This window comes from Lepus europaeus, chromosome 18, assembly GCF_033115175.1.
Source record: "Lepus europaeus isolate LE1 chromosome 18, mLepTim1.pri, whole genome shotgun sequence".
NCBI classification, from domain to species: Eukaryota; Metazoa; Chordata; class Mammalia; order Lagomorpha; family Leporidae; genus Lepus; species Lepus europaeus.
The window spans coordinates 60503920-60524306 of NC_084844.1; the positions used below are offsets into that span (position 1 = coordinate 60503920).

A 20387-nucleotide genomic window follows, 5' to 3' on the forward strand; every position below is an offset into this window, starting at 1 on the left:
TGCTGCAGGTTCAGCCAGTCATAACGGTCATCAGAATTCCCTGGGGGGCCTTCAAGTATGTAAATCCCTGAGCTTTAGGAGATTCTTAAATGCCATGAGATGCTACACACAAGTACAACTGGTTTCCTTGAAGTTGTTGGGCCAAGCAAACATAGGATGACCTCCGAAAATGCTGTTGGCTGGAATCACTTCTGTTCTCTCTCTCTCTCGCTCTCTCTCTCTCTCTCTCTCTCTCGGGAGATTTTATTTATTAATTTGAGAGGCAGGTTTACAGACAGAGAGAGAGGTCTTCTATCCACTGGTCCACTCCCCAAATGGCTACAGTGGCTGGAGCTGGGCAGTTCTGCAGCCAAGAGCCAGGAACTTCTGGGTCTCCCACATGGGTGCAGGGGCCCAAGGACTTGGGCCATCTTGCACTGCTTTCCCAGGCCATAACAGAGAACTGGATTGGAAGTGGAGCAGTCAGGACTCAAACCAGCACCCATATGGGATGCCAGCGCTGCAGGTGGAGGCTTAACGTTCTACCCCATAGTGCCAGCCCCCGCTATTGGCATCCAATCATCTCCCTGTTTGGGGTTCCTTAGTTTAGTGAAATAGAAATTTTAAAAAATCATCTATCTACCTACCTATCATCTATCTATTTGAAAGGGAGAGACACAGATAGATACAGTGGCCTCTCCCATTCGCAATAGCCAGGGCTAGCCAGGCTGAGGCCAGCAGCTGGGAACTCAACCCCAGGGTATCCCAAGTAGATGCCAGGGCTCCAAGGACTGGAGCCGGTACCTGCTGCCACCTGCTGGTGTCTTACCTGCTAGGCTGAACACCTGCCCTAAGAGAAATCTTGCTGGAAAGCTAATTCTGAGTTTTCAAATTTTAGAAGAGATAACTGGTTAGCTTTTGCTGAAGATGGTTAGGACAATGTATACTTTCTAGGTACTGAGAAAAATGGATTTAAAAGAGGAAGCCAGTGCCTTGCTTTGTTAATCCATTATAGGGATAGCATATGGTCCATAACTTTCTCCCTTTTTTAAAAAAAAATTATTTATTTGAAAGTCAGAGTTACATGGAGAGAAGGAGAGGCAGAGAGAGAGAGAGAGAGAGAGAGAGAGAGAGAAAGAGAGAGGTCTTCCATCTGCTGGTTCACTCCCCAAGTGGCCACAATGGTCGGAGCTACACCAATCCAAAGCTAGGAGCCAGAAGCCTCCTCCGGATCTCCCATGTGAGTGCAGAGGCCCAAGGACTTGGGCCATCTTCTACTGCTTTCCCAGGCCACAGCAGAGAGCTGGATCGGAAGTGGAGCAGCCAGGACTCGAACTGGTGCCCACATGGGATGCCGACACTGAAAGTGGCAGCTTTACCCACTACGCCACAGCACCAGCCCCTCTCCTCCTCCTCCTTCTTCTTCCTCTTCCTCTTCCTCTTCCTCTCCCTCTCCCTCTCCTCCTCCCCGGCCCCCTCCCCCTCCCCTCCCCCTCCTCCTCCTTCTTTTAAGAGACCTTGCCTCAGGCTTATTTTGGACAAACAGCACAGGCAGACTTTAAGCCCATGAAGACAGCAGCCAGGGGTCTCACCAGTCCTTCTGTCCTTGGATTGGCTGATAGAACCTGTTACTACGGAGCTTTCGTGGGGGCCTGGGTACCCTCCGGAGCAGGAGCCTGAGTCTGAGCCGGGCCTGGGCCTTGACTGCATGTTTTGCTGGGTCAGCCTAAGACCCATGGTGATGCAGGCACCATCATGCTTCATGCGTTTGGGGTGGATGACGTAGGCCACTGGCTCGAGCTTGATGACCACAGCTTAGCTTCCCGGGGCTTGACAAGGGCCTTGGTAGCCTCATTGAGGACACGCACAGCCTTGGCGTCGTCAGCCTGCAGCTGCTTCAGGCCTTTTTTTCTTGTGCATCTTGGTGAGTCGTGTGTTCTTCAGGAACTTGGGCTCTACCTCATTAAGAGATTTGTATCTTTCCGATCAGGGTTTCTTGATGCCTTTTTTGGGAGTGGTGCGTTTGGTGTGGTCCTTGGACTTGGCCATGTCTGCACTGTCACCCTTGCCTGGGGCCCAAGGTGCCTGGGGCCGGGAGAAAAGTCTGATTTATTATTCTAAAGGGAGGCTGATCACACCTGAAAATGTGGCGGGAGGGTGATTGGTGCCACTGGCAACCCCCATGGATCTGGATAGCTGTGGAAATAAACCAAGACTAAAGGTGCATGGCAGAGGCTGTGTTGGTCTCCATCGGAGGTTCAACGGAAGGGGAAAGCTTTCTGGTGGAACCAAGGGATGGCTCAGGTGTGCCCTGGCTGGAGGGACCAAGATTCGGGACCACGTCCCGTGCAGTCGGAGCCGAGTGTCATTGGAAGTGCTGCGGGGTTGCCTCTCCTGGAAGCAGCCTGGTCTCCTGCAGGTCTGATTGGCAGGAGCCCGGCGCTCTGGGGTGTTTACTGTGGAGAAGGTGTTCCTGGGCTGGCCGCAGCAGGCTGTGGAGGTGCAGAGGTACAACGTTCCCCTCCGAAGTGGCAATAATTGTAGTCTATGAAGGTGACAGACAGGTAACAGGAAAAGAGAACGTCTAAGCTTCACAAGTTGGCTTAGGTGTGCGGGTGTCAGACTTAGCCAGGTGGCGGAACCTCATGTAGAGCTTAACAGGCAGAGGATGATTGGGTTTGTAAGGACACAGGGGATGGCCCAGGCCCTGCAAGATTGTGGGGAGACCGGTAACAGGGAGCCAGGTAGCCCTTGGGGTGCCAGTGATGCCTCCCAAGTAGCAGCCACCTCTGGTCTTCGCCTGGGCAGCTTTCAGATCCTCATCTCCTCTCCCTAAAGTTTGTGGAAAGTAGAATTAAAATATAAGTTTATTCTGGTGTAAAAAATTTTGAAATCCATGCACACAAGGAGTCTTCAAAAAGTCGATGAAAACTGGGTATTATGGCAAAAGTATACTCGGATTTCAATATGTGGGTGTGTTTTTTTTTTTTTTTTGGCTTGTTTTTGGCACCCAAATTAACTTATCTTTCAATTCTATTTTCCACAAACTCTTGAGTCTCCTCGTATTCGGCGGGGTCTTTTCCATCCCCACACGGGCAGGCGTTTGCGTTCTGTTTTAGATGTGATCTGGCCACGGTGTGTGTCCCCAGTCTGTCACACTGCCGCACTGCTGAGCTCACCAGTCGCAGCCCTCCCTGTGCCCTGTGTGAGTTCGTTCAGGGGAGTCGGGATGGCGTTTTGAGACCCACAGGCTTTTTCCCTCATCACCCATTCCCAGTCAGCCTCTCTCAGATGAGCTTGGGGGCATTGGCCCTGCCCTGGAGCGTCCAGCCAAGTCTGCGCTCATAGCCAGGCGGGACGTCCCCGGGGAGGGAGCGTTGCTCCTGTATGTGAATGGTGCCTTCTGGTTTTTTTTTTTTTTTTTTTTTTAAGTTAGTTTGCAGTCCCTTTTTAATGTTCTTATTAAGAATTGATTGATTTTGGAAGATGGAGGGACAGAGAGATCTCCCATTTGCTGGCTCACACCCCAACAGCCTGCAGTAATCAGGTCTAGGCCAGGTTGATGTCAGGAACTCGGAACTCAATCCAAGTCTCCCACATGGGTGATAGGGACCCAGATATTTGAGCCATTGCTGCTACCCCCCAGGGAGCTGGAATGCAGGCGCTCTGCTATGGGCTGTGGGCCTTCCAAGCAGTACCTTAGCTGCCGTGTCAACACTTTTCCCCAGGCGCCTTTCTTGAGGTCCACAGTAGTTTGTCCTGGGGAATTTTATTTCCGCCTAACACACTTTTCTTGATGGTACAAGCATTATGGTCACAAAGGCCATAGAGGGCCTCTGCATTTTTCCTCTGACATCCTGAACCACAGGCGATGTCCCTTCGGGGGTGGCCTCGGGAAGCCTTCTGGAAACTTCTGGAAGCCCAAGGAGAGAGCTGCAGATCTCTGGCCCACCGTGACAGACTTGAAAGCAGGTTTTCAGCACGGCAGGTGGAAGTGGGGTGGCAGAAATAATTCCCGGGGTGGCCAGTGGGTTCCTACCACAGTGACCTCTCCTCTTTCCATTCCTAGGCCTGTGGTTAGGGATCATCGTCTGTGCTGTCTCTCAGGCTGTGTGTTTTCTCGGCTTTATTGCTCGGCTAAATTGGACAAAAGCCTGCCAACAGGTAACGAAGGCTCACTGCTGTCCCAATCAAAGTTGCTTTTCTAGGATACAGCTGGGATCCACTTTGGTGCCGCCTTCATTCTGGAATTTTCTCTTTTATCATGAACATTATTTTTGGTTTGTTATTTTCAGCAGATTTATGTTTAAAGATGTATTAATTTGAAAGGCAGTACGAGAGAGGGAGACACAGAGAGATCTTCCACCTGCTGATTCACTCCCCAAAGGGCTGCCAAGGCCAGGGGCTGGGCCAGGCTGAAGCCAGGAGTCTGGAACCCTATCAGGGTCTCCTATGTGGGTGGCAGGGGCCCACGGATTTGGGCCATCTTCTGCTGCTTTCCAAGGAGCATTAGCAGGGAGCTGGATCAGAAGTGGAGCAGCCGGGACTGACACTGGCACTCTGACATGGGATGCTGGTGTGACAAGAGGCGGCTTTATCCACGGTGCCGGCTTTACCCATGGTGCCGTGCCAGCCCCTATTTTCAGTAGATCTAATTCAGATGTGAAGGGCCAGATGCCCCTGGCTTTATCTGTTTCCCTTTGTTTTATTCATTGAAAGGCAAAATGGAAGGTTCTTTTCTTCCTTGCGTCTCGTCTCGTGCTAGGCTGTCCCCTGCGCCAGAAAAGCCAATTTCAGGGTAAGAACTGGCACTGGGGGCAGACTTCTGGCCCAGCAGTGAAGCTGTGTTTGAGGATGCTCATCCGCCTGGGCTGCTGGGGTTTGGTTCCCAGCCCTGGCTCCCGACTCCAGCTTCCTCCAAAAGCAGATTCTGGGAGTCCGTGATGACGGCTCAAGTGATAGGATTCCTGTCACTCACGTGGGAGACCCGGATTGAGTTCCCTCTTCCCAGCTTCAGTCCCCCTCTCCACCCCGGTTCCTTGGCCATTGTGGGCGTTTGCAGAGGGAACCAGCAGATAGGAGCTCTGTATGTGTCTGTGTTTTGTCTTTAAAAAAGAAAAGAAAAAACAATTGTCACTGGGAAGAAAGATGAGAAGCGTGAACTTCCTCCTACTATTTGTTATGATCCCCAAATACCGTTAAGATACTTGTGTGTATCACTCTGTTCATTAGCTTTCTGGGTCAGTGTGGGGTCTGGACAGAGGTAGGAGAAAAAGGAGAAGAAGTAAAAACAGAAGGAGAATTGGAAGCGCTCGGTGCCTGTCCTCTTCATCCCTCTGCAGTGCCCCCCCATCTCCTGACAGCGCCCACACTTCAGTCATTGTGAAGGGCACCTGGAGGAGCCTCTACATCACCTGTCAGTGGAGGGTCCTGGCCTGGCTCCTCCTACACTGAGGGTAGAGTCGAATGTCTTCACAACACTGCCGTAAAACCTTGTGGACTTACTCGAGTTTCATCTCCTAGGCTCGGGTCCATGCCAATTTAACGGTAAATACGACCTCGAATGGGAATTCTGCTGTCCTCCCAGAACAGCCTCACCCAGGTAGGAGGGACCTCCTGGGGCTCTGGGCCAGCCTTGCTTGGGGGCGGGACTTAAGGGGCCCTCTGTGGGACATGACTGGCTTTGCTACTGTGAACTTCCATTTAAATAGGGCAGTCATGTTTCAGAAACAAATGTCAAGGAATACCCAATCAGGGGTTTATTGACTTATAGTGTGTTAGCGTCAGTCCTACACGTGAACAGATCGCTATAGATGATTCAAGGGTCACCAGTCCTCCAGTAATTTGTGGCACTTCGTCAGGATTTTATAGGCATTTCTTCTCTCTCTCTCTCTCTCTCTTTCGCCTTTTTTAATTGAATTTTTAGACAGCTTTTATTTAATGAATACAAATTTCATAGGTACAGCTTTAGGAATATAGTGGTTCTTCCCCCCATACCCACCTTCCCACCCACACTCCTCTCCTACCTCCTCCTCCCTCTCCCATCCCATTCTTCATTAAGATTTGTTTTTAATTTACTTTATATACAGAAGACCAACTCTATACTAAGATTTCCACAATTTGCATCCACAGAGACACACAAAATATAAAATAGTGTTTGAAAACAAGTTTTACTGTTAATTCTCATAGTACAACTCATTAAGGACAGAGCTCCTACGTGGGGAGCAAGTGCACAGTGACTCCTGTTGTTGATTTAACAATTGACACTCTTATTTATGACGTCAGTGATCACTCGAGGCTCTTGACATGAACTGCCTGCCAAGGCTGTGGAAGCCTCTTGAGTCTACAAACTCTGACCTTGTTTAGACAAGGCTATAAGCAAAGTGGAAGTTCTCTCCTCCCTTCAGAGAAAAGTACCTCCTTCTTTGATGGCCCCTTCTTTCCACTGAGGTCTCACTCACAGAGATCCTTCATGTTGATAATTTTTTGCCATAGTGTCTTGGCTTTCATATAGGCATTTCTGATATCTGGCCATCCTGTGTTATGAGCCTACCTTGGAAACTGCCATTTGCATGTTTGTTTTCATGGGGTCTCGTGTTCATCAGGCAAGCAGCCACGGGCATTGATGAGAACCACGGCAAGTGGTTATCTTTTCCTTCTACCTGCCTAGTCCCGCGGGTCAAGCACTCACAGCATCTTCCATTCACATGGAACTGGGAAAATGACTTTCTTACACCTTCCTAGGTTCTTGGGCTGGGCTACAGATTAAGTTGACAAAAGCTCGATTAACCATATGTGTCTACAAAATATGAGCCTGCAGGAAGGGTGAGCTCATTGACACAGAGAGTGTAGAGCAACATAAGGAACGAGGCCGGGATTTCTGAGTGGTGGTGGTGACTCGGGGTGTGGGAGGGTGAAGGCAGGAGATGTATGCGAATGAAGGTGGTCTTGCCAGGCCGGGGAAGTGTCTCAGGCAATAAAAGAGTCTCTTGCTTACGTACACTACCAATCTAACTTCTTAATAGATGTGCATGTGTTTTACAAGAGGATGTGCAGTTGTAACCAGCTGGAAATGTGCCAAATTAGTCTTATTTTTGGGTGGCGTATTCTGGTCTCTGACAGTTACATTTTGGGGTGATGTGGCCTGAGCCCCAATACCCCCTTATCATTTAAACTCTTGTGAGTGCATGCACTGGCTAAATCTATTTTTAAAGATTTGAAAGACAGTGTGACAAGGGGAGGGGGCGGATTGTCTGTTGCTGGGTCACTGAGAGAAAGACAACTTCCTTCGCTGGGTCACTCTCTAAAGGCCCACCACAGCTGGGGCTGGGCCAGGCAGAAGTCAGGAGCCAGGAACTCCATTCAGGGAGACCGTGTGGGTGGCAGGAACCCAGGCACGTGAGCCATCTTCTGCTCAGGCACATCAGCAGGGAGCTGGACTGGAAGTGGAGCAGCCCAGACTGAGTTAGCATTCCCACCTGGGATGTTGGTGTCAAGGGGTAGCTTAACCTTCTGTACCACAATGCCAGTCCTGTCTCAAATTACTCCTGAAACAATTTTCACATAAAGAGTCTGTACATCATCAAAGCTAACGTGCACACGGGAGGCGGGACAAACCAAATGAGGACTCGAAGCAGCAAACCTGAGCCCTGACTGCGATTTCGCCAGCGTGCTGAGTACTGACAACAGCTTCACGCGGGGCAAACGTTTTGTGTGGCATTGTTAGAAATGGTTTTCCCTCAGAACTCGAGAGCATTTTTTTTTAAAGATTTATTTTATTTTATTTGAAAGACAGAGTTACAGAGAGAGGTAGAAACAGAGAGAAAGGTCTTCCATCCGCTGGTTCACTCCCCAGATGGCCGCAACGGCCGGAGCTGCGCTGATCCAAAGCCAGGAGCCAGGAGCTTCTTCCAGGTCTCTCACACGGGTGCAGGGGCCCAAGGACTTGGGTCATCTTCCACTGCTTTCCCAGGCCACAGCAGAGAGCTGGACCAGAAGTGGAGTAGCCAGGACCCAAACCGGCACCAATATGGGAGGCCAGCGCTTTAAGCCAGTGCGTTAGCCCTCTGTACCACAGCGCTGGCCCCCCCATGGGCTTTTTAAAAAATTATTTTGGCCGGCGCCGTGGCTCAATAGGCTAATCCTCTGCCTTGTGGCGCCAGCACACCGGGTTCTAGTCCCGGTTGGGGCACCGGATTCTGCCCCTGTTGCCCCTCTTCCAGTCCAGCTCTCTGCTGTGGCCCGGGAGTACAGTGGAGGATGGCCCAAGTGCTTGGGCCCTGCACCCCATGGGAGACCAGGAGAAGCACCTGGCTCCTGCCTTCGGATCAGCGCAGTGCGCTGGCTGCAGCGCGCTGGCCTCGGCGGCCATTGCAGGGTGAACCAACGGCAAAAGGAAGACCTTTCTGTCTTTCTCTCTCACTGTCCACTCTGCCTGTCAAAAAAAAAATAATAATAATAAAGAAAAGAAAAAAAAAAAAAAAAGAAGAAGGGCTGGCGCTGTGGTGTAGTAGGTAAAACTGCTGCCTGCAGTGCCAGCATCCCATATGGGTGCTGGTTGGGTCCTGGCAGCTCCATTTCCGATCCAGCTCTCTGCTATGGCCTGGGAAATCAGTAGAAGATGGCCCAAGTCCTTGGGCCCCTGCACCCACATGGGAGACTCAGAAGAAGATCCTGGCTTCTGATTGGCACAGCTCTGGCTGTTGCAGCTATCTGGGGAGTGAATCAGCAGATGGAAGCCCTCTTTCTCTCTGCCTCTGCCTCTCTGTAACTCTGCCTTTCAAATAAATAAATAAATCTTAAAAATTAAAAAAAAAGATTTTTTTTTCCAAAATAGAGTTACAGAGAGAGGGGGAGAGACAGAGAGAGAAATCTTTCATCCGCTGGTTCATTCCCCAAGTGGCCGCAACCACCAGCGCTAGGCCAGGCTGAAGCCAGGAGCCAGGAGCTTCCCCAAGGGTCTCCCACGTGGGTGCAGGGGCCCAAGCACTTGGGCCATCTTCTGCAGCTTTCCCAGGTGCATCAGCAGGGAGCTGGTGCATGTGTTTTACAAGAGGATGTGCAGTTGTAACCAGCTGGAAATGTGCCAAATTAGTCTTATTTTTGGAAGTGGAACAGCTTGGACTCAAACCGGCACTCATACAGGAGGCTAGCATCGCGGGCGGTGGCTTAACCCATGGTGCCACAACTCTGGCTCCTCCATTTGCTTTGTTCTCTTTCTGAAATACGTAGGAGTGTTGGCCCCTTGGAGATCGCACCTATGCTTGGTAACCTAGCTCTTGGGGGCATGCTCCCGGAAGCATGGGTGCTGACTACAATGGGATCATCAGTGTGTGAGAAGGCGAGCCACTGGGAGATAGGATGTCTCTGTTTATTCACTGTTAACAACTACTTCCTGAGCTTTCTCTCAGTTATTAGCACATATGTATCCCTTCTCATACAGATGGAAGAACAAATTCCTTTTAAGATGCTAATTGAGTTTCTCTCTCCCCCAAGTGGGCCCTGACAGCCATGGAGGAATCGTACTGAGAGATGCTGACAGAAAGGAAGGGGCCGAGTTGAACGAGCAGGTGCACCCAGGGCTGCCTCTTCCCGTCCGCCCTGAGGATAGCACGCATTTGTCTGGGAAACAGCTGGTGCTGCGGCGGGGGCTCCTGCTGCTGGGGGTCGTTTTAGTCTTGCTCGTGGGGATTCTAGTGAAAGTATATGTCAGAATCCAGTGATGCGGCTGGAGGCCGGTCACGCGATACAACGCACTAGACTTCCGAAGGGGGTCTGTCTCCGTGGATCCATCCTCAGTGGACAAGACTGTACATGGACAACGCGTTGAATCCCCCGCACCAACTGAACCTCGCAGCTCTGTAGCACAGCACGCTTGAGAATCTCACTGCTTTGACCTTGTGACCGTGGGGCTGCCGGCGAGCTGCTCAGAGTTTGGGACAAGACCCAAAGCCAAAATGTACGCAGTTTCTCCAGAAGGCTTAACGCTCTCACTATTTATGAATGCACTCAGTATCATTAATTAACGCACTCACATTCTGAAGTCAGACCATTTGAAGTGGAAACGTTCTAAGCTGGGACGTCTTCCGATTCATAAGCACAGCAGTGGTAATTAACTGTGTTCATCTAATCCAGTAGCACCATAGATTTTAGGTTTTGAAGACGCACACTCAAAGACAGATCTGCCTAAGGAGGAAATGAAGGCAAAGTTAAAAAACTCACTCTGTCCCAGGACGCTGTCTGCAAGGTGACACTGGATAATAATAATTCACCCATGATTGACTCAACCGAGGCCTACCTTGTCCTCACGGCAATGATCCATGGCTTTGCATTGCTTCTGCTTCCTGCCTTTGGCGTTACAAACCTATATACAAAATTCTTAATGTGTGAACTGTTTAAAATAGCTTTTAAAAAATATCTTTTACAGAATCTTTCCTGTTTAAAATATATTTTACAAGATACCTTTCCTGCGTCTTGAATTATTATTCCGTGGGCCCCTGGCGTCTGCCAGTCTTCATGTGGGAACTGGGTCTCAGGCACCGCAGGCACAGGAAATAGTTGGAAACTCCCTGAGGTGGAACAAGAACTGGTCCTTCCTGCCAGTGGTGTGCAGGGTGGCACTGGAGGATGGTGTCACTGCAGGCCTTGGCCTAAGCAGTACCCCTACTTCATCTTGTTAGGGAGGAAGACAGAAACCAGGGGGCCTAAGCAAAACAGAGTACCCGTGGAAGGGAACGTAGCAGCCTAGGAAGGAATAGCCCAGTATTTTACACTGTGTATTGCTTTTTTTTTTTTTTTAAGATTTATTTATTTATTTGAAAGTCAGAGTTACACAGAGAGAGAAGGAGAGAGGTCTTCCATCCATTGGTTCACTCCTCAATTGGCCACAACGGCTGGAGCTGTGCCGATCCGAAGCCAGGTGCCAGGAGCTCCCTCCGGGTCTCTCAACCGGGTGCAGGGGCCCAAGGACTTGGGCCATCTTCTACTGCTTTCCCAGGCCATAGAAGTGGAGCAGCCGGGTCTTGAACCAGCACCCATATGGGATACTGAGGCTTCAGGCCAGGGTGTTAACCCACTGCGCCATAGCGCGGCCCCAGTATTTTACACTAGGAAGACCTGCCTATGCTCCAGTAACTTTATAGGTGGTCTTCCCCCACCCCACGCTGGGTAACCAAACAAAACCATGGGAGGTATTTCACCGATCTCACACCCAGCAAACCCTTTGTCTAGGAGAAGGGCTGGGAGTGAGGGGGAGCGGCGGGAAGACGTGCACCCCACACCCGCAGAAACCCCAGTCTGAATGTAGCCTGGGCGCTGTGGAGAGGTGCCTGTCTGTTCTGAGCTCTTTAAGCCTGCTCCCTTGCTTACCTCCGTCCTGTCTCGCGTCTGTTTAAGGAACCTCTGTTCCAAGCAAGTGCCCCTTCCCGGGGAGGGCACATGCTGTGAGCTCAGAAGCTCACTGTGGGCTAGGGACAGGCCCTTGCTGGGATGGATACAAGAGCCGGGGCGCGGCTTTGTCCTGGACAAACAGACAAGGGACCAAATCAGAAATGCCAGCTACTGTGAGAGCCCAGCACCCCTGCGGATCGTGGCCAGGGCCCCCCAAGGCGTCTTGTCCCCAGCTCTGGGCACTGCCGGGTGCAAAGGTCAGCGCTGAACGTGGCTTTCAGGGTGGGCACTGACGCCCCCTCCCTCAGGTCTCCGGGAGAGAGACCACACACACTCTCCCTTCTGCTCAAAGGCCACCCAGAGGGGCCTCCAGGGACCTGCACCCTGGACCCTGGCCCTAGCCAGGTCCCCGGGGACACCAAGGCTCCTCCAACCCTGGAGGCCGCACTGGCAGGAGGTCCCCGGGGCCCGTATAGCGTAGCCGAACTTGAACCCCGAGGAGCGGGGTGTGGGGGGCGTGGTGGTGGTGGTGAAGTGGGTCAGAAACGCCCCCTAAAAGAGCCAGCGAAGCGGTCGGCGGGGGTGGAGGGCTGGGGTGACTCCCTCGGCCCTCTCTGGCCCACGTTTTGTTTTTCCCACGGACAGTCTCCTCAGAGAACCTCGGGTTCCCTCGAGCACGGCGCGCGCCCCGCACCCCGCGCCCGGGGTCCCGCGGGAGGCGGCGACGGTTGGACCGGGTGGGCGTGAGCGTGGGAGTGGGAGTCGGGGGCGGCGGCGCGGGGCCGGCCGGGCCCGGAGCGACCGCCTCCCGCCTCCCGCCTCCCGCCTCCGCTCCCTCGCACTCCGGCGCCCGCATGGAGCCCCTTCCCCGCGCCGGCGGGAAGCCCCTCGCGCCCGCCGCCGCGCACCAGCCCCGCGAGGTGCCGGGCGCCCCCGGCGGGCGCGGTGCGCTGTCCCCGCACCTGCGGCGGGAGGCGGCGGCGCTGGCGGCGCTGGCGGGCCCGGTGGTGAGTGCGCGGCGTCCCCGGGCCCCGGCCCCCTCGCCCGTGCGCGGCGGCGGGGAGGCCCGGGGTCGACCCGCGCGCCTCTCTGTTCCCCTCGCAGTTCCTTGCCCAGTTGATGATCTTCCTGATCAGCCTGGTCAGCTCCATGTTCTGCGGACACCTGGGCCAAGTGGAGCTGGACGCCGTCACCCTCGCCGTCTCGGTAGGTGCTGCTCGCTGCCTTTCCCCGTCTGCCCCCCGGGACGGCGGGCCCCGCGGCGTCTCCCTCGTGGCGCCCCGCGACCCGCCTGTCCCTCGGGCCTCCGGGGTGGAGAGCGCCGCGGAGCCCACACCGCGGAGAGGCATCTTACGTGCCCCGCACGCATCCGGGCCCGCGTTCGCGGCCGAGGTTGCGGGTCCAGCGAGGAGCTCGCAGCCATTGGCCAAGAAGCCACAGAAACCAGCAAACCTGCGGACCATTATCGACTTACACGGTTCCCCGTGGTCGCCTTATTTCACCCTTCCGCCGCGGGTTGAAATGACACCGGCTTTGCTCTTTTGTGCACGGATTTCTATTTGTTACTGACATGGTGAAAATTGCTTCTCTTCTGCATTTCGTCCAGGCTCTCAGTGGCAGTGAGAAAATGCTCCTCTTGCTGCCCATAGCGGGTAGCTTCTTTTCAGCCTCAGAAAAAGTCCCTTCTGGCCCCCTGTGGGTGGTGGGTGGGGCACCCTGAGAGGCCCGTGGAGCCCGGAGCTTTGATGGCGAGCTCGCCTGGCTGGGGCAGTCGTTCTGTTGGGGAGGTGAGGCCTCCCCTCACCCTCTTGGCGTCTCCGCACTCTCTGCCCCTTTTCCATTCTGTGACCTGCTGGGGGCTTCAGGCTTCACCGCGGGGCGTCTTTGTAGAGTTTTATTTTGTCGAAATTATTTAAAAATATGAGGCTGTTGCAAATGAGATTAAAAGCTAACTAACTTTACTTCGGTGCAGAAAATCTTGGAATCTGTGTGTATGGGGTGCTTCAAAAAGTTCATGGAAAATATGGATCATGAAAAAACCACAAATTTATCTTTTTATGAAAAATTTATTTATTTATTTGAAAGGCCAAGTTACAGAGAGGCAGAGGCAGAGGGAGAGAGAGAGAGAGAGAGGTCTTCCATACGCTGGTTCACTTCCCAGATGGCCACAATGGCTGGAACTGTGCTGATCCAAAGCCAGGAGCCAGGAGCTTCTTCCGGGTCTCCCTTGTGGCTGCAGGGGCCCAAGGTCTTGGGCCATCTTCCACCACTTTCCCAGGCCATAGCAGAGACTAGATCAGAAGTGGAGCAGCTGGGACTTGAACCGGCGCCCATATGGGATCCTGGCACTGCAGGTAGTGGTTTTACCCGCTGTGCCACAGCACCAGCCCTGAATTTATTTATTTTTTTAAGATTTATTTGTTTGAAAGGTAGAGTTATAAAGGGAGGAGGGAAGATTCAGAGAGAGAGAGAGAGAGAGAGAGGAGAGAGTGCTTCCATCCACTGGTTCACTCCCCAGATGGCCACAATGGCCAGGGCCAACAAAGCTAAAGCCAGGAACCAGAAACTCCATCTGGGTGGCAGGGGCCCAAGCACTCTGGCCATCCTCTGCTGCTGTCCCAGGCTCATTAGCAGGGAGCTAGGTCGGAAGTGGAGCAGCTGGGACTGGAGCCAGTGTTCCTATGGGATGCTGCTGTCACGGGGGTGTGCCCTGCCTCACCCACCTCGCCACAATGCCAGCCCCTCCCTATCTTTGATCTTTTCATTCATCCCCCCCCCCCCCCCCGTGGACTTTTTGAAGTGTCCCTGTATGTCTTAGAGAGAATACTAAGTTAAGGTCTCAGGGTCTGTGGTTTTGTGATTTCCTTCCCACGTTTCTGCCCCCTCCATCACTCAATGATGGTAGAATCCCCCCCCCCCCCCCCAGTTCGTATATTAGAATTGCAGGAGGCCTGCACTGCGGCTCACTAGGCTAATCCTCTGCCTGCGGCGCTGGCACCCTGGGTTCTGGTCCCGGTCAGGGCGCCGATCCTGTCCCGGTTGCCCCTCTTCCAGGCCAGCTCGCTGCTGTGGCCCGGGAGTGCAGTGGAGGATGGCCCAAGTGCTTGGGCCTTGCACCCCATGGGAGACCAGGAGGAAGCACCTGGCTCCTGGCTTCGGATCGGCGCAGCACCAGCCATAGTGGCCATTTGGGGAGTGAACCAATGGAAAACCTTTCTCTCTGTCTCTCTGTGTCTGCCTGTCAAAAAAAAAATTAAAAAAAAAAAAAAAGAATTGCAATAATAGAGTAAATGCAAATCCAGAATGACATTAGAAAGCCCTGAAGACCACAAGTGGAAAGGTTGGTTTGTGCCTCTGAGAAATAAGCCCACCCGAGACCACCTACCCACAAAGGACGGACTCAGAAACATAAAGGAAGCAGCAAATGAGGTGTTTACTGATACCCGGCCTCGAACGTGGTGACCGGCCTGTGCACGCAGGCGTTGCTCTTAGAAGTTTTGTTCCTTTTATATCTATCAACCAAATTCCCCTGCCCTCACCCCTACCCTACCCCATTTGAGCAACTTCCGGAGGTACAATCTAAACAGGACACAACAATGCAAGTTAGGAATTAGCCAGTGTGTGAGTGAAGGCCTGAAAACAAGTTTCTACCGGAAGGGAATTGTAGCATGCAGCAGCCTTGGAAGTGCACCTTACAAGCAGCCCAGTACTTTACACTACCAAGTCCCTGCCAGTACCCCAGTAGCTCTGCAGGTGGTCCCAGCCTACTCCCAAGGGTATGGCTTTTGCCCAATAACATTGGGCAATAAAACTTTCCCCAAGGAAGCAGACTTTTCCCGAGGAAGACACACCAGGGAATCGCACCTGCCCAGCACCAGGTGGGCTTCCCAGTCTGTAACACTGAGTAGTAAAAGCTCAGGAGGAATTTGTATCTAATGCACACTCAGCAAATCCTCGGTCCAGGAGAAGAGGGTGGAGGGGAAGAGGAAACCTGTGTCCTGGACAGCTGGGCACAGGAGACAAAGTAGCAGTTTTTGTACCATCTTTTATCTCACTGTCCTCCATTGTAAGCGAGAGCTATACTCTCAGAGCTCAGTCTGGTAAAAGCTGTGATAGCAAAGCAGTCGGCAGTGGGGTCCAAGGTCACAGCTCTCTGGCCAGCTGACTTGACCAAGGGAGAAGCTGTGAGCTGTAGAGGAAGAACAGCCCTCTAAGCCAAGCAGAGTCAGCAAGTTTACAAAAATAGACTCGGGGCTGCTGCTGTAGCACAGTGGGTTAAAGCCCTGGTCTGCAGCGCTGGCATCCCATATGGGCACAGGTTCGAGTCCCTGCTGCTCCACTTCCTATCCAGCTCTCTGCTATGGCCTGGGAAAGCAGTAGAAGATGGCTAAGTGCTTGGGTCACTGCACCCATGTGGGAGACCTGGAAGAATCTCCTGGCTTCAGATTGGCACAGCTCCAGCCATTACAACCAACTGGAGAGTGAGCCAGGAGATGGAAGAACTCTCTCTCTCTCTGCCTCTCCTTCTCTCTTTGTGTAACTTTTTCAAATAAATAAAACAATCTTTAAAAAATATAAAAAAAATAGACTCATAGGTGTGAAGTTTTTTTCTTTTTCTGCGATCAGAGAGAGGGCAGGTGAGCACAAGTGCCCTCCCACACCAGCAATGATCAGGGTTGAATCTGGGAGCCAGGAACCCCAACCAGGTCTCCCACGTGGGTGGCAGGAACTTAGTTTCTTGAGCCATCACCACTGGCTCCAAGAGTGAGCATAAGCCAGGAGCTGGAGCTTGGGACTCAAACCCAGGCACTTCCAGGAGGGATGCTAGTGTTGCTACTCGGTCAACCACCTGCCCCAGCTTACCTTTAAATCCAGAATTTTTTTTTTTAATTTTTTACAGGCAGAGTGGATAGTGAGAGAGAGAGACAGAGAGAAAGGTCTTCCTTTGCCGTTGGTTCACCCTCCAATGGCCGCCGAGGCCAGTGCGCTGCGACCGGCGCATCGCGCTGATCCGATGGCAGGAGCCAGGTGCTTCTCCTGGTCTCCCATGGGGTGCAGAGCCCAAGCACTTGGGCCATCCTCCACTGCACTCCCTGGCCACAGCAGAGAGCTGGCCTGGAAGAGGGGCAACCGGGACAGAATCGGTGCCCCGACCGGGACTAGAACCTGGTGTGCCGGCGCCGCAAGGCGGAGGATTAGCCTATTGAGCCGCGGCGCCGGCCGTAAATCCAGAAATTCTAATGCCCTGCTTTGTTTAAGATAAACTAGGATTTCAGACTCCCTGTTGAACACAGAGTGATTATGGCTCCAGGTCTGTTCAACAGTTGATGCAGACATTATTTGATCTGAAATATACAAACGTAGTGCCTACGGTCTTGATGGTCCCTGGGCTGACAGTGACAGATGCCCCTGGCCCGTTGTTTTTTGCAGGTTGTGAATGTCACTGGGATTTCAGTTGGGACGGGCTTAGCCTCTGCTTGCGACACGCTCATGTCTCAGGTGAGGCCCACCCTGCCCAGGGTAGCTCTCTTATTGGCAATTACCTTTCATGATAGAGACTGCCTAGGAAACTGTCCACTCTGCGTTTTATTGTTGTTGTTTGTTTGTTTGCCTTTTATGTCTCAAGTTCAGTGCTGAAAATAGAACAGAGTTAGCTTCACCGATCCGAATCCAAACTTAGGACAAATTTAGTTATGGATCCAGGCGGCTGTCATTGGCAGCTTCCACTCTACGGAGTGATGTGAGACCCCTCCCACAGGGCAGTGGCAGAACGGTGGGCTTTGTAGGGTGGAGACAAGGAAACAGCAGAGTGAGGGAGAGACCTTGAAGGATGCACAAACACTAGGCTACTTCAGGTCACTTTTCTATCCAGGCGAAAGATGAGGGGGCCTTCTATTACACGGACTCAGACAGCCTGGGATCTCCTGTTTTCAGGAAGAACCGGTCTGTTTTGGGATCCACCTGCTTCCTTAAAGTTTCAGCTGCTGCCATGGCACTTAGCTGGAGTGACTCCATTTTGGTTTGCTCTGATCCGCTGGGGCCCGGCGCAGGAACCCCAGTCCTAATCGATGGGCTCCTATCATTCTGTTTAACAGCAAGCTGTATGCTCTGGGTCTCCTCTGCTCCTTGGTCTCTTCCTGTATGATCCCTCCCCTATGCATCTTGAAAACATTCTTCGCGTTCCTGGTCCTGACCCCCACTCTCGGCTCAGCCGCCGTTGATATTTTCCCATTCCTCCCCATGCCCACCAGGCCTCTCCGTACATCAGCCGGTGAGCACCTGGCCGTCTGCTCTCCCAAGCACTCCCTGGGCCTCCATGGTCACAGACCCTCCTCATGGCCTTGCTGCCTCCACCGCTGAGCACCCCTGCCCCGCACTGCCCCCTAGAGGCCCCCAGCCCACGCCGGCTCCCGTGCGCTCTCCAAGGTCACCTCTAGCTTTTCTTTCCACCCCTCGTTGAGCTTCTGTCTCTGGTGACTGCACTTTCTGGGGAGCAGGGGCTGATGGCTTGCACGTGGTAAAATGACACAGGAGCCGCTAGCTCACGGACAGCCCTGACTCAGAAGCTCCGCCTGCCCCATCAGCTGCCCCGATGGAAGTGGACAGTGGGAAATAGGGCTGCCCGGGTCTCAGGGGCTGTTTGCGGTGGGTGGCCCAGCCCTGGCCTGCCTGGTTGTGCTAACTTTCCTTCTTTCTCTCGTTTTCTCAAAGTCCTTCGGCGGGAAGAACCTGAAGCGTGTGGGGGTCATTCTGCAGAGAGGGATCCTCATCTTGATGCTGTGTTGCTTTCCCTGCTGGGCCATCTTCATCAATACTGAGCGCCTCCTCCTGCTCTTAAAACAAGACCCCGAGGTCGCCAGGTCAGCAGCCTCTCCAGTTCCAGAATTCCCCGGGGTTAAGAGCAGGTGTCTGAGTGACCTTCTCAGCCGTTTACCTGGTGGAGCTGTGACTGTGGGCCAGGGGACGCCTGCCCAGTGTGACAAGACACAGGACCAGGGTGGCCTGACCTTGGCCTCGTCTCCCTTTTGTGTCGTTCGTCCATTTTTGTGTCTGCAAATGCAAAGAGTATTTTTTCCCTTGACAAAGGTATGAGGATGCTTCAAACGGCTCACGCAGGGGCAAGCGTTGTGGTGCAGTGGGTTAAACCTCTGTTTGAGACACCTGCATTCCATACCACACAGCCAGCTCGAGTCCCAGCTCCTCAGCTTCTGATCCAGTTTCCTGCTAATGCCTCTGTGAGAAAGAAGATGATGGCTCAAGTGACTGTGCCCCTTGAATCGAAACTTAACTTTCGGAGCCAGCGCTGTGACGTAGGGGTAAAGCCGCCGTCTGCAGTGCCGGCATCCCATATGGGCGCTGATTCGTGTCCCGGCAGCTCCACTTCTGATCCAGCTCTCTGCTACGGCCTGGGAAAGCAGTAGAAGATGGCCCAAGTCCTTGGGCCCCTGCACCTGCATGGGAGACCTGGAAGAAGCTCCTGGCTCCTGGCTTTGGATCGGCACAGCTCCAGCCGTTGCAGCCAACTGGGGAGTGAACCTCTTTCTCTCTCTCTCTCTGCCTCTCCTTCTCTCTCTGTGTAACTTAGACTTTTTTTTCTTTTCTAATAATTTTTTTTAAGATTTATTTATTTATTTGAAAGTCATAGTTACACAGAGAGAGGAAAGGCAGAGAGAGAGAGAGAGAGAGAGGTCTTCCATCCAGGGGTTCACCCCCCAATTGGCTGCAATGGCTGGAGCTGCGCCGATCCAAAGCCAGGAGCCAGGAGCTTTCTCCAGGTCTTCCCCTGCCAATGCAAGGGGCCCAAGCACTTAGGTCATCTTCCACTGCTTTCCCAGGCCACAGCAGAGAGCTGGATCAGAAGTGGAGCAGCCGGGTCTCGAACCGGCACCCATATGGGATGCCGGCACTGCCGGCAAGGGCTTTAATCTGCTGCGCCACAGCGCCAGCCCCTCAGACTTTCAAATAAATAAGTAAGTCTTTAAGGAAAAAAAAGAAACTTAACTTTCCATTCCATTTTTCATGAATTTTTTGATGCATTCTAGTAAATAGCAACATATTTGGCTGCTTTTGTTATTATTATTATTAGTTTCTTTGTGTTTAAATATTTATTTCAAAGGCAGAGAAACAGAAACAGACAGACATCTTCCACCCAGCGGCTCACTCCCCAGGTGTTGTGGGCACAACAGGTGGGGCTGCGCGGGGCTGAGGCCAGGAGTCTGAAAGTTAGTCTGGGTCTTCCATGGGGTAGTAGGGACCTGAGCACCTGGGCCATCCCCTCTGCCTCCCGTTGTGTACATTAGCAGGAAGCTGGCGGCCAAGCTTGTCAGAGCCGGGTTTATGTTGAAGCCTAAAGTTCCGGGGCTGGTGCTGTGGTGTAGCGGGTAAGGCCATTGCCTGCAGTGCAGGCATCCCATATGGGTGCCAGTTTGAGTCCTGGCTGCTCCACTTCCCATCCAGCTCTCTGCTGTGGCCTGGGAAAGCAGTAGAAGATGGCCCAGGTGCTTGGGCCCCTGCACCCACGTGGGAGGCCTGGAGGAAGCTCCTGGCTCCTGGCTTCGGATCAGCACAGCTCCGGCCATTGCAGCCATCTGGGGAGTGAACCAGTGGATGGAAGACCTCCCTCTCTCTCTCTCTCTCTCTCTCTCTCTCTCTGTGCCTCTCCTTCTCTCTCTGTGTAACTCAGACTTTCAAATAAATAAATAAATCTTAAACAAAATATAAACCTACAGTTCCAGCGTGGTCTCTGGCTTTCTCCTCGGGGCAGGTGGTCTTTAGCAGAAGACGTTCTTTCCTGCTCACTCGAGGTAGTCCTGTTACTAAAACTTCTCAGCGTTGTTCGGGGAGGCTCATTTTCCTGTGTTTGTTTCACTTCGTGTGCGAGGGAAGTGCTGGAAGCTGCCGGGTTGTCAGACCTCCCCTTAGGAAGCAGTCGTGTAACCCGCCTAGGGTAACGGTGACGTGGGTTACAGAGACACAGCCCCTGGAAATTGTCATTAAATTCCTCCCACACGAATCAGGTG

At 52.9% G+C, this 20387-nt stretch overlaps 2 protein-coding genes across 5 annotated transcripts in view; both read left to right on the plus strand.

The window, feature by feature from the left end:
- Positions 1-10374, plus strand: part of LOC133776909 (multidrug and toxin extrusion protein 1) — a 37759-nt gene extending 27385 nt beyond the window's left edge. For 2 of the 4 annotated variants that reach the window (XM_062216209.1, XM_062216210.1), the window contains exons 15-17: positions 4049-4143; positions 5503-5581; positions 9475-10374. In XM_062216209.1, coding sequence (XP_062072193.1) covers positions 4049-4143; positions 5503-5581; positions 9475-9701 — 401 coding nt within the window. In that variant the 3' untranslated portion in view covers positions 9702-10374. The remainder of the gene's footprint in view (positions 1-4048; positions 4144-5502; positions 5582-9474) is intronic. The other 2 variants (XM_062216211.1, XM_062216212.1) reach the window with 2 other exon arrangements.
- A 1847-nt stretch (positions 10375-12221) lies between these two features.
- The window catches only part of LOC133746884 (multidrug and toxin extrusion protein 2-like), a 47982-nt gene continuing 39816 nt past the window's right edge, over positions 12222-20387 (plus strand). The window contains exons 1-4 of the mRNA XM_062175122.1: positions 12222-12374; positions 12472-12573; positions 16798-16866; positions 18079-18227. Coding sequence (XP_062031106.1) covers positions 12222-12374; positions 12472-12573; positions 16798-16866; positions 18079-18227 — 473 coding nt within the window. The remainder of the gene's footprint in view (positions 12375-12471; positions 12574-16797; positions 16867-18078; positions 18228-20387) is intronic.